Genomic DNA, 12,801 nt, shown 5'->3' on the forward strand with positions numbered 1-12,801 from the left:
TTGTATCTAGAAAAGAGAAAGTTTTTGTCCAGCTGATATTCCTTTTAAGTTCTAGCTGAAGGAATGCTTTATTTAGCTGATGATAGGTACCCTTACCTTGCTGAAAGAGAAGTGCAGTAATTTTATGGTGAAGTGCTTAGAAATCAGACCTCAGTGAATTCAGTTGAAACAGAAGTAGGCTAAAGTGGAGTTTACCAAAAGTAGTAAAATTTTAAAAAATTTTTAAACTTTATGTTGTTTCTTACCTCATCAAAAAGTGCAAACATACTTTCTAATGTCTGAGAAACAGGAAATTCCAAGTAGGCTGAAAATTCTTTGAGATCAACCTTTTCTTTCTTCATTTTCATGGCACTGGCAGCATATTTATTAAGATCATCTTCAAGTGTTTCCGGCTTCAGCCTATAAAGCACATTATTTTTGCACATTTTAAAATTCAACCCAATTTTAATAATATGTATTTCAAAACATCAAATTAAAAAATGGATGATTATGGTGTAAAGCATTACAAAGTCTGGTTTCAGAATTATTACACAACTTTATTATCAAATAATGTATTTCTGTAGTTTTAAAGCTCCCATTAGTTCTCAAGCTGTGTCAGGAATTACTGCAAGGGCTTTAGAATTCTGGACAAACTCATATCCTTCAGTCTACCTTGATTACAAGCCATATGTGTAAGCAGTTCAACAGGAAGAAACACAGTCTAGAACTAGCTAATAAATTCCAAACATGGAGAACTAGGTGGAATTTAGGTCACCTGAATATGGCTGTATTGTAGGACAGTAACATAAACCAATTACGTTTCCAAATTTACTAATGTCACTGAACAGGAAGGATATGATGCATCTTACCTAAAAAAAAAAAAAACAACCAGGGATTACGTAATAGTGATTATACTGTTAATCCTGTTTATCAGTTTTCGCATTCAGTCTTGAGCTGGACACCGTTATGAGGTAATCCGAACAAAATTCAGTTCTTACACCTACAGAATTTCCTTAGTCCTTCCCCATTGCAAAACCAGACTTTGACTGATAAATGAACAACTTTATACTTATACAGATATCTACTAGTAGTTGTTGGTTAGTTTTTTGCCTAAGCCAAGATTCCTGTTTTGGCTTTCCCCCCCCCAAAAAAAGCCAACAACAAAACAATCCAAAAAAAACCCAACAAAAAAGCCCTACCGAATAATCTTACTGTGAATAAAATAAACGGTGCTGCTGGCAAGATGCAAAGAAAAGCAGCTTTCCCCCCTAATACAACATCAAGCAGATCTGGATCAGGTCTCCTCTGAACTCATTTAGGGTAACTTGGGCATCTTTCCACTCTGAAGACAAAAGATGCTACTAAAGTCTCCTACAATGTCCTTCTGCAGTTGCCTGTTTTGCTGCTTGCTGCTGCAGGCAAGGAAAAGCAGTTATTCACATAACTCAGAAGCTTACACCAGAACTGTTCCCAGACTGCAGCTGGGACTCCTCAGCAGCTTCCTCTCAGTAACAAGAATGAACAAAATGCTTAATATCAGCATTCTGAGGAGCTTCTGAAAAAAGATAAGAGCATTTCTACTAGGAAGATGATTGATACATCAGCTCCAGAATTCGATCGCTTGCTGTTGTGACCCTTCCTAAACATCACAACTTTTAAGTAAAAATACAACTCCCATGTTTTTTGTCATGACCTATACTGACTTACCAATATATCCTAACTAAACCATGCCAAGACCTGTATTTCTGAATTATTAGACTTGAACATGCAAGAATTCTTCCAGAAACCCAAGGCTCCTATAGAACATTCACAAATCCTCCATCCTAGCATTAAAGCACCTAACTTAAGATTTAGTTCTAGACAGTGAAAAAAGTGAGACACCCTTCTGCAAACATTAATTTTCCATGATCAAGTAAAAAAGCAGAAGGAACAATAACAAAAAAAATCTATAGAGGATTTGAGATGCACACAGAACTCATCTTCTCACATGCAGGATTACATGCATGAAGTGTCCACTGATAATACATCCCAGAGTAGTGGCTGAAATGGATTTTAACTGTAGCACAAGGACAGCTGGTCTCTAAATCCTCCCTTGAGATAAGCCCCCACTGACGCAGGGTATGTAGTGTAACATTTGTCTCTAAATCAGAGAGATTTTGTTTGCAATGAATTGTCTCAAAATTCACCTTCTAGAACTGAGGGAACACTCATTTGGTGAGTATAGCACTCAAGACTTGTAAGATCTCCTCTTCACCAGTAAGTAAGCCTGAACATCTATAGAAGATTGAAGGCAAAATCTTGTATGGAAAGTAATACAGCTCACCCAGAATCTTACAGGCATCTTGTGGTTTATGTTTTGGAAATATAGAAAGAGGTGTAAGGCAATCTCAAAAGCAGTATGTGGATCAGTGGGGCAAACTGCTTCAACTTGAGTATGACAGCATTGTACTTCTGGTAATCCAACGTGGGCTCACTTCCCTCTAGCCCTTCAAAACCAGGAAGTCATTAATATGTGGATGACCATAAGCTGCTAAACCGAAGTCTTCAGATGCCAAGTGCAAATCTCTTTATAGGTTCTGAACCAATGTGAAAAGGTTTGAAAGTCCCAATTCCTTTACAATTGTTACTTTTATCCCAATGGAGGCCATAAATTATAGAAAGCCCACAGCAAATGTCTACCCTCATGAAATCATGTTTGTTGGCTTAATAGTTTCCATGCAGGATCTAGGCTTTATGATAGATAAAATTATTTGCTGTTGTGGTGTTTTGCTTCATTTTTTAGGTCACTGCACACTAAAGAGAACAAGAAGTATTCCAGAGTCCATGAAGATGGAAAGGACATTTTTCAAGATTAACAGCTCTGAACATTAAATTCTTCACAACAGACTTCACAAGGAAAACCAGATCCCTGAAGGTAGAATATTTTACAGCATAATTATCACTATTTTTAGCAAGTAAGCTAGTTTTAGCTATATTTGACTATTTGAAAACAAGCTTATTCTTGCATGCCGGGAACCTGCCAGAAACCTTCAGAAAGCTGGAAGAACAGCTGGATCGTGTAGCTAGCTACTGGAAACTGCAAGCACAGAGAAACATGCCCTAAGCCAGAAAAGCACAATACATTCAGTTTTATGTCTGCTGATGTACTTCTGTGCAACTTCTTGCCATCATAGAGCAAATATACTGAAAAACTGCAAAACTGACCTTCTTGAATACTCTTGGCATACACTGCCGTGATCCACAAAAGCAGGGGCTACCATGCTTGGTATCTGCTATCATGTCTGATCCATGATCACCGCCTGTGTAGAGAGCATTGCTTTTATCACAAATGCAGATGGTAAACATCCTCCAGAGGTTTTTTTCCTTGTTATAGATGACCTCTGAGCACTCTGAAGTCACAGCACAGGTAGTTAGCTGTGAGGGCTGTTACTCTGGGGACACGAAGTTCTGCCTACAGTCTGGACTATTTCAGACACAAATGGAGAGCAGAAGTCTGCATCGTAGTCTGGAGGGCAGAGATTGTTGAACAAGAATAGACAGGCACCAGGCCTGAGGTCCTTGCAGATCTTGTTAGCTTACAGCTGCATTGACTAAAAGGATCCTCATGGTCAACTTGATTAGGTATTATTGGGAATTAGAACAAAGAAAAGCTTGAAACAATAGGAGCAAATAAATTGAAACCAGAACTCAAGGATCTCCTAGCAGGCAGCTACCCTAAAGCAGCTCATAAGAAGTATCTCATAAAAAGACAGAGACTAGACTTAATTAACTGTATTAACACTTCCTGAAGGAAAAGATATCTAAAGAGGTATAAGGCATAAAATCCAGACAAGATTCAATGACCAGAATATGGCAATAGATCTAGTTCAAGTAAAAACAGAGATTCACTTTCAACACTGTGGCAATTAATTACAGAATAAATTATCAAATGAAGCAGAGGATTTACAGTGTATGAGGAAAAAAAAATGAAAGCTATAGACTGCATATAGTTTAGCAATTAGCTTGCTGGCAGACATAAATTACTAGACTGATGGGACACACGATTCCTTGAGGAGTAATGAATGCAAAATTTGAGAAGATAAGTCTAAGATCAATTGATCTCATTGATAAAACAGTCATTTTATCACAGAGTTTGGTACAAGCCAGCTGTACAGCTCTGTTAACAGAGCCCGAGCCCTTCCTTAGATGAAGCATTAGAACTCACTGCTGTGCCTGCATGGATTATGGACTGGATCCCATCCAGCTGAGAACAGGCTAAGAAAGTTTTACAGACAACAATAATGAATCCTGTAGACACAATGTGCACAGAAATAACTCTTCAGTAGAGCAAACAGAAGTGTAAGTTGATTTCAAAAAAATTTAAACCAAAAAGAACTCTGAATTTGCCTTACTATACGGATTTTAAAACTGGACGTTACCTTGAAAGTATGTCATTGCTCAAGAACAAGTATTAAGACTGGATGAAAAATCCATTGGATAAAATTTACTCTTCCTTATTTAGGGATGCTAGTGGATGATCTTAATGCCTGCCTGACCTCAAAACCTTTGAATAAACAGCAAAATGACTACATTATTATCAAACATGCATTAGAGATGAAGTCATATTACAATCTTCATCCAATTGTGCCAGAAAAATACCATCATAATATTCTTCTTATTGGCACATGCCCAAATTCAGAGAGGATTATATTTCACCAAGGATTAATTGCTCATACCAGAGAGAGAACTTCTGGGCTGTAGTGAATCTCACTCACAAATGCATCTAACTGTTTCAGAGGCCAAAACAGAACCCGAGAAAAGCATAATTTGAAAGAACAGCTTCAAATTGAGCAGACAGAAGCCAGACAACTTAACAAGAGGATTAAAGTGAATCCCGGGATTATCAACTACATAATAAGAGACGTGGGTGGTTGTTTTGTTTTGTTTCACTTGTTTTTCTTCCTTAGTACTGTAAATTCAGAGCCTTTTAAACACAGTGAGAATCTTTATTTTCCCTTATAAGTCTCTTCTATCCTAATGGAAGTTTTTCAGATGGAAGCCCTGACAATAGATTAATATATGCTTGTCATCTGAATTCATGATGTGTGCTGTCCTACATTCCTTATTCTCCAACGGAGCTTTTTCTTTTTTATTTTCATTTATGTATACAAGCTGAAGATGAAGGAAAAATTAGTGAAATAAAACACACAATGGAAACATTAAACTACACACTTTCAGGTGATGAGACAAGAAAATGAAAAAGGGTGTTTGAATATTGAGAGTTAATAGGATGAGGCTGTACATTTAGTTCATGGTTGCTCAGTAAGATCACTGGAGAAGCAGAAGAAAAACTGGAAAACAAGCAGGAAGTTCTACTATTTGGTTTATGTAAATATTTCAGGTTTGCTGAGGCTTTTTTGAAAGGTAAAGCCAGCAGGAAATGGCACTATGGGAAGAAAGAAGAGAGGACCTATACAGCATGCACTGACCTACAGATGCATTAGAAAGTCCATCTGGCAGTGACCTGCTCAAAAGATCAACCACCACCTTGTCCTTCTTGGGAAACGGTGACCCCTCTGTCCTTACTATTACAAGGTTAATCCAGGCACAAGATTGCTGTTGGCAGCATTTGTTTTCCCTCCGCAGATGTCACAGGAAAAGGCAATTGACTCAACTGTATCAAGTATTAGGAATCTCACGGTATTCCTGATCCTCTTCAGAAACTGTCTTTTAGCTCAGGAATGAATGCTTCAGACTCGTGCTGCTCACTTGTCAGATGGAAAATAAGAATTTGACAACCTACTCATTAGGATTCAGGGGTGCTGCTTGCAAGTGAAGTACAGCAGTGTTTTAATTTTACACCTGTGTTTCCCTGATTATATGATGACAACATTCCATTTATACTCATAAATGCAATATTGTTACATGATGGGAAAACTATAGATATATAATAGATGCGCCTTACATATAAATATTGTATATGCTCACCCAAGGCTTCTCACAAGCTTTGCAAATTCTAAAAGACACGTATCTGAAGGCAGACGAAGCTGTCCCTCAGCCAAAGCCAGCTGACAGTCTTCAAATGTGTAGTCCGTCACTGGAACTCCCAACGCCCTTGAATAAACCAAAGAAACACTGTAAACAAGACCCCAAGAAAACTGAGAAGAATAAGCACTTTTTCACAGTAAGAAATCCTGTAACAATTATGCTCTCTATTCTGAAAAACTGTAAGGAAGGGCCAATAAAAGTAAATTTACATAGAGAGAAAGAAATATGGTACTTGATGTGTTGCAGAGCATCTGCTTTCACTGAGTCCACGAAAATATGCAAGAACACAAAGCAAAAAATTAGGCAGTGCATAGACTTTCATAGACATAAATTTCACATAAGTGAATAACAAAGGTTTCAAAATATTTAATCTAGAACACAAATATATATTTATTAACCACTGTGACCAGTATTTTTATTATTTATTTATTAATGTGTTAGTGCAATCACTTGAGCAGAACAGCTATTACCTTCAGCTAATATGAATATTATACAAAAGGCAACATTTCTCTATAAAGAACAGCTAGAACACAATACATAAAAACAAGCAGAGTTAAACTCTAAGCAAACAAGTTATTTTTAAATGTATGACATAAGGAAGGTAGGAAAAAAAGTACTCCCAAGCCTTTATACACCAAACAATTCAGTACTGGTTTTGGCTTCACTTCTAACTTGATGCTCTGTAGTAACTGCAGCACCAAAAAATAATCGATGGAAATCCTGACATTGTAGCTGCCCTGCATTTGCTGTGGCAAAGTTGAGAGAAAGACAGTGTGCTGTGAAAGAGGTCTTTAAGAATTCAGCATACAAACATAAGATGCATAAGATGCAATTAGAAACCCAACACAGCCCCATATCTGCCACTTAGCTGCCTACTTATCTGCCACATTTCTTATTATACTTGATTTTACTTATCGTAGTAAGGAGCATTATCTCCTTCTTGGAGCGTTTTCTAGTTTGACGAAATCCACACAAGTTTTTTTTGTTTACTTATCTTCATTCTTTTCATCTATAGTTTGTCTGCCTAACTGCTAACCACCTTTTTTCATGTGTGAAGTTATATACATTAATGGCAAGATTGATGTAAAACCCTAAAGCCCGCCACACTAATTTTGGCTTTGATGAAAACTCTACATTCAATTCTATGATTTACTAGAAGTAGCTTGATCTGTAATGGCAGTTACCTCTTACGTAAATGATTTTTGTCACTTCCTGAGAATCTCATTCCAAGGCCATTGAATACCAAGGTAAATAACATAAGCAAGTTGTCTTCTATCCACTGATGAATTATCAAACTTCAGGAATTCTGATATATATAGAACATGTACGAAACCTTAAAGGTACTGATCAGGGCTTCTCTCATCCCTTTAAGGCTGAGAAAGTCAAACATTTAGGAAGAACACCTCACTAATAAATATTCAAGCTCCAGAGTACCAAATATGGTAAAAAAAAAAAAGATAGTATTTATAAGCTATTTATGCACAAAACAAGGAATTAGCAGGTAGTGACCCTGGCTGAATAGCTTCCCCATTCCTAAGAAGAAGCAACAAAGAGAAAGGAACAAAAGGACAAAGCCAACTAAACCAAATGATTTAGGTACATAGAAAAGTCATCTTACAAGCAGAGTGTTGAAGATTAGATTGCCTCATAATGGTGATCTAAGCAATTAAATCCAGTTACTCTAAAATTTTCTCTGCTTGATCTGTTCTTGTTTCATCAGTCCACTCCTCCTACGAAGTGTCCCAGCAGTATTTGTAAATCAGTAAACCACCTCACTGGAATGGACAAGATTCTTGTGATACCTTACCTCACCCCCCAGACTTATGGTAAAATACAGATGAAGAACTCCCTCATGCTGTGAGGATTTAAATCCATTTCCAAGTTCAACCTGACTTAGAGATCAGGTATTGTGAATTTGTCAAGATTTCTGTTTTATAGTATTCCATATAGTGTTGTATTATACAAAATGAAATCACTGCTATTTTACAATACAAAATTAATTTTCCTCATAAGAAGAGAAAGGAGTGGATGAAAGAAGCAGAGTCTATCCAGACAGTTGAAATTACTTCCTATTCTCATATTTTGTACCGCCTGTGCACTCGCTCATCCCTTAGACATCCATGTCAACTGTCTCCAGCAAGAACATGCTACAGACAGTACTACCAAGAGCAGTTCCATAAAAGAATGAAACAAAGATCTAGCCCAGCCAAGCACGTTACACCAAAATTCATCAGTTCTCCAGGCCACGCTAGGTAGAGCATGTAACAGAAATACAGGAACTTACAGGCAATCAGCTGAGGCACAGGGGAACTACATGCAAAAGGGGAAACGTTAAAAATAAGTTAGGAATCTGAAAGAGTGTTTCTTTGTTAGACATATTAGGGAATTAGAGAAGTGGTAAGACACTTAAATTCTGAAAGGACAAAAAAAAAAGTATTGTCATTGAAAATGATTAAAGGTGGCAATTAAAATAAAGAGACTCTAAAGAAACAGAAGAAACTCAAGCATTCTCTCAAAGGAAACAGAGAAGATGGACAAGCTAAAACATAACCATAAGGTGGCAAGCCAAAGCAAGAAACAATAGCTTGTTAAAACCGAAAGCAAGATGCTTTTCCAGCACATCAAAAGAAAGATGACTAAGAAAGATCAGGGCACTTAGCCTGGGGGAAGGGTTGAAGCCTGACTGACTGCCAGCCCAGCACCAGTGCCAGATCTAAATAACTGCTAAACAATGGTCCCCGAATATGTTGAAGGAGCCTAGCCAAAGAGAAATTTTTAAAAAGCCCAAAGCAAACAATCAACAAAAAAATCAAAACCAAACTTAAGCTAGAAAATAATTTCCAAACAAAAGCCAGGGTCATTTCAGACTCAGCCAAACCACAAGGGGAAACACAACCTGCATCTTTTTATAGCTTTGTGCTCCCCTTCTAGAAGAGGTGGTAGCTGGGCCAGAATTATATTGCTGCTATCAGTGTAGAAAAATCCCCACCACAATTAATACCTACATGTATGTTCAAGGTCAACACAAACACAAAATGGGATACAGAAAGACAAAAGAAGCTTATCTTGTTCACCTGTTGTAATTTTCAAGCTGCTGGACTTAAAAAAAATCCCAAACAAATGAACTTAAACAGGGTACATACACATGCAGACTTCAACAAAGATCAGAAGTGAGGGAGGAAAGAAACACTTTTGCTCAAAGCAAAGTTCAATCACAGAATCAGCCAAGGCCAGATAGAGTTCAAGGGGCTCTTGAGTTCAGAAGACAAATCACAAGCTGTATAGAGCTAGCAGCTTAAAGAACCTTGATTTCAGCTCAGAATGTTAAAGAAACTGAAGGTGGGGAACATATAATGTTCATTATTAATGCTACGATTTGTGAAATTTTTAATTTCTTAGAATAAAGCCTGGCATATTAGAGTTCACTGTAAGGCCTTGGCATGACAGCAACTCACAGAATCTTCTACAGAACCAGTTATCAGAGTACTGTACCTTATCCTCCAGGGCAATCTTTTTTCTACTTTAACTGGGAAAAATCCCCCATAATTTCATTTTGAGATTCAAATCACAAGTACAATCCCATATTTTTAATAAACTAAAAATAAAACAATTTTTCACATATCTTCATTCAAAAGTATTTCCCCTCTCTTTTCTTCAGACTACCTCTTACTTTCACACTCAGTTAATGTGAGCCTGGCCTTTTAAAAAGTCCAGCAGATTTAAATGGCCTGACATGAATGTCTCGCTTGACATACCTTGAGACTTTTACCTTCCCTGCCCTCCCCAAGATGCTGGCTGTTTACCCATCATGACATCACATTACATGAAGATTCAAAGTCAGCAAGTTGCTTGAAAATAATAAACTCAAATGAAATAAAGCCCCAAAAGCTTTCCTGCAAACCCAATTTGATAAATACAACAGTTATACTTGTTATATCCTGATGTCTTACACCAAACAGCTCCGTATGTCTAACATTTGTGGAGACATAATATAAGATGAATTATTAACTTCCTCATTTTCTGCATACCATTCCACTAGGCATGCAAAATGCCAAACATAAAAGGGAATGTGACTGCTGGAATATTATGTAAAGTGAGAGAAAATAGTACAGGCAATATTGTGACATTTGGAATCTACATTTCAACAAAAAGATCCTCAAAATGTTTTACATTCTTCATAAGCAGAACTGTGAATGAATCAAGAGAATATTCTGCAGGCTGCTCAGAAAACCTCCTTTAAATCAACTATAATCTGTATCTGCTGAAAACATTAGGATTCTATCTAATTTGGTATTTTTCTTAATTACTGGATGTTCAGCAAAAAGACATACAAAACACAGTGGACAAATAACTCCAATTATTAGTAGTCATCTAATCTAGTCATCAGTAGTACACAAACTTCCTGAACCAGAGACCTTTTGTACTGCTATGTTTTAGAATTACTTATTAACCACATGTTTTTTAGAGAATATCTCAGCTCTGATGAAGTAATTTAACCTATCTGGTAATGAATGCCACAATTTTGCACATTTTAAAGACTTACTCCATTTAATCTTAGCTGATCTACTGTTGAGTGCTTCCCATCTCGCCTGCTATGAAAAGTAAGACTTCCTTTAGTATGCATTTTCAGAACACTGGTGATTTTCCTGGCTTTCAAAACAACCCTCCACTCTCTTTTTCCCCATCTTTTCCCAAGCTAAAGTGCTGCCAACTATTTCGTTTTGGAAGGCCAGAGTAGATAGTCCCTTTTTTCTCCTCAGACTACTACTTTGTGACATTCTCCAAGCAAAAGAAGGGCTACTCATGAGTCTGAAGTTCACATAAGGAATCTATTAGCTCATAATGGTTTAATTTTTAGACAGAAAAAGAAGCTGCCAACAACTGTATTTCTGCCTGGTGTTGCTTGAAATGGGGTCCTGTAATTGTTGATCTTGTAGACTTGCACATCACAAATCTTCAAGGGGTAAAAAACAGAGGAGGCTCTCCTTGTGTTGTCAGCATTCAAAAACCAGTTCAAACCAGAGTGTTGCAAAATATTATTTAACATTTTAAAAAATTATTTCTTCCTTGAGAAAATAAATGTAGCAAGAAGCTGCACAGTTAACCCTGTTCTGTGGCTATGTTCTCCACCTGCCACATTCACATTATTCACAGAAATGAACAGAGTGCACAATGTATCTCTCATCTCCATTTTTGTTTATGGCGTGAAACCCAAACAATGCACAAAATCTTTTAGGTGGGGTAAGACCTATGAGGTCAAATCCAACCTTTGACTGATCACTGTCTTTTCAACTAAACCATGGTGTCACATCCAGTTGTTTCCTGAATATCTCCCTGGGCAGCCCAATCTGATATTTAACACTTTCATGAAGAAATTCTTCCTGATGTTCAACCTGAACCTTTCCTGGAGCAGCTTAAGGCCATTTCCTCTCATCCTATCACTGGCTGTGTCGGACAAGAGGCCAACCCACAGCTTGGAACAACCTCCTTTCAGGCAGTTATAGAGAGCAGTAAGATCTCCCTGAGCCTTCTTCTCTCCAGGTTAAACAGCCTGAGCTCCCTCAGCCACTTCTCACATGATTTACTCTCTAGACCCTTCACCATTGATGGTTCAAATGGATGTTTGTTAACACCAGCATTACAGTATTTCCACTTATACTGATGCTTATGCCTTTGATGGTATAAAAATGCCAAAAAACCATTTTGGATTTCAAAGTTGAATGCTGAGCATCCAAACAGTACCTGTGCAGAATCACACAAGGGATTTCAGACAGCACAGGCACAGAACACAGCAACTTTTCCAAAGTTAGATTCAACAGGCCACTGAATACAACAAATAGCCATGAGTCAGACCAGTAAGCTACAGTAAACTCACATCTTCAAGGCTACTCTTCAGCAACTAGCATTACTCTATCTCATATATTGGCAAAGATCACATTCTGATGCTGTCAGAGCCTGCAAGAAAAAAAACAAATCCTGATTTTGACTGTGTAGAAGATGACAAAAGGGAAAATGGACACAGAAGACTACCTGCAATGCTTTTTGTCTTCACCAGCATGCTGGATAAAAGTACTCATTTTTCAAAAGCAAAATGTAATGCTCATATGTCAAGCTGGTAAGTCAGTGCTTTAACTGTACGACATGCTCCAACATGGGGATGGTGATCCTGGCAAGCACTTGACAGAAAACATCAGCAAGGCAGATGTTTCAAGTTCCGTGTCTAACATGCTGCACTTTAATCAATTTCAGCATCTACTGCAAATACAAAAACATGTCTTTAAATGTTTCTGTGAGGAAGAAGAACAAAATTACTGAAAAAATGCAAACTGGACTATGATATTTTGCTATTTCTACAGGAAGGCTGCCTTTCTGGGCTCACCAAAAATGAAACTTCAGAACTCCTGGACAGTTTCACACATGTTATTACAGTGCTGAGTTTAACACTCAAAAGATGTAGGAAAGCAAAATGCTTAAATCAAGAGTACTGAAAGAACTTCAGTTCTGAGGTGCTTACAGTTTTGAAAAACAAAGGGGCAAAGGTGTCTGATTTCCATCAAGTGATTTGGAAGTCACTCTAAACACAGCTCCTGATAGCACTTGGTGGGTGACACAGGCATTGACTGAAATGAGTAGGAGCCAGAACAAGGCCAGAAAGACTAAACAAGACAGACTCACTCAAAAATAGGTTGTATGAGAAAATCAAATGTGAAGCATATTGTTAAGGTATAAATAGGTACCATATTTTAAACAGCAGATTAATCTATTCTGCACATACTTTTTGTGCAAGTTAAGAAA

General features: G+C 37.5%; 1 protein-coding gene across 2 annotated transcripts in view; it reads right to left on the bottom strand.

Moving 5' to 3' along the window:
* The window catches only part of LPCAT1 (lysophosphatidylcholine acyltransferase 1), a 63,888-nt gene that overhangs the window by 16,560 nt on the left and 34,527 nt on the right, over nt 1-12,801 (bottom strand). For both annotated transcript variants that reach the window (XM_053983931.1, XM_053983923.1), the window contains 2 exons: nt 5,947-6,072; nt 246-399 (listed from right to left, as the gene is read on the bottom strand). In XM_053983931.1, the coding sequence (XP_053839906.1) occupies nt 246-399; nt 5,947-6,072 (280 nt within the window). The remainder of the gene's footprint in view (nt 1-245; nt 400-5,946; nt 6,073-12,801) is intronic.

The sequence above is a fragment of the Vidua macroura genome, chromosome 1 (genome assembly GCF_024509145.1).
Source record: "Vidua macroura isolate BioBank_ID:100142 chromosome 1, ASM2450914v1, whole genome shotgun sequence".
Classification (NCBI taxonomy): Eukaryota; Metazoa; Chordata; class Aves; order Passeriformes; family Viduidae; genus Vidua; species Vidua macroura.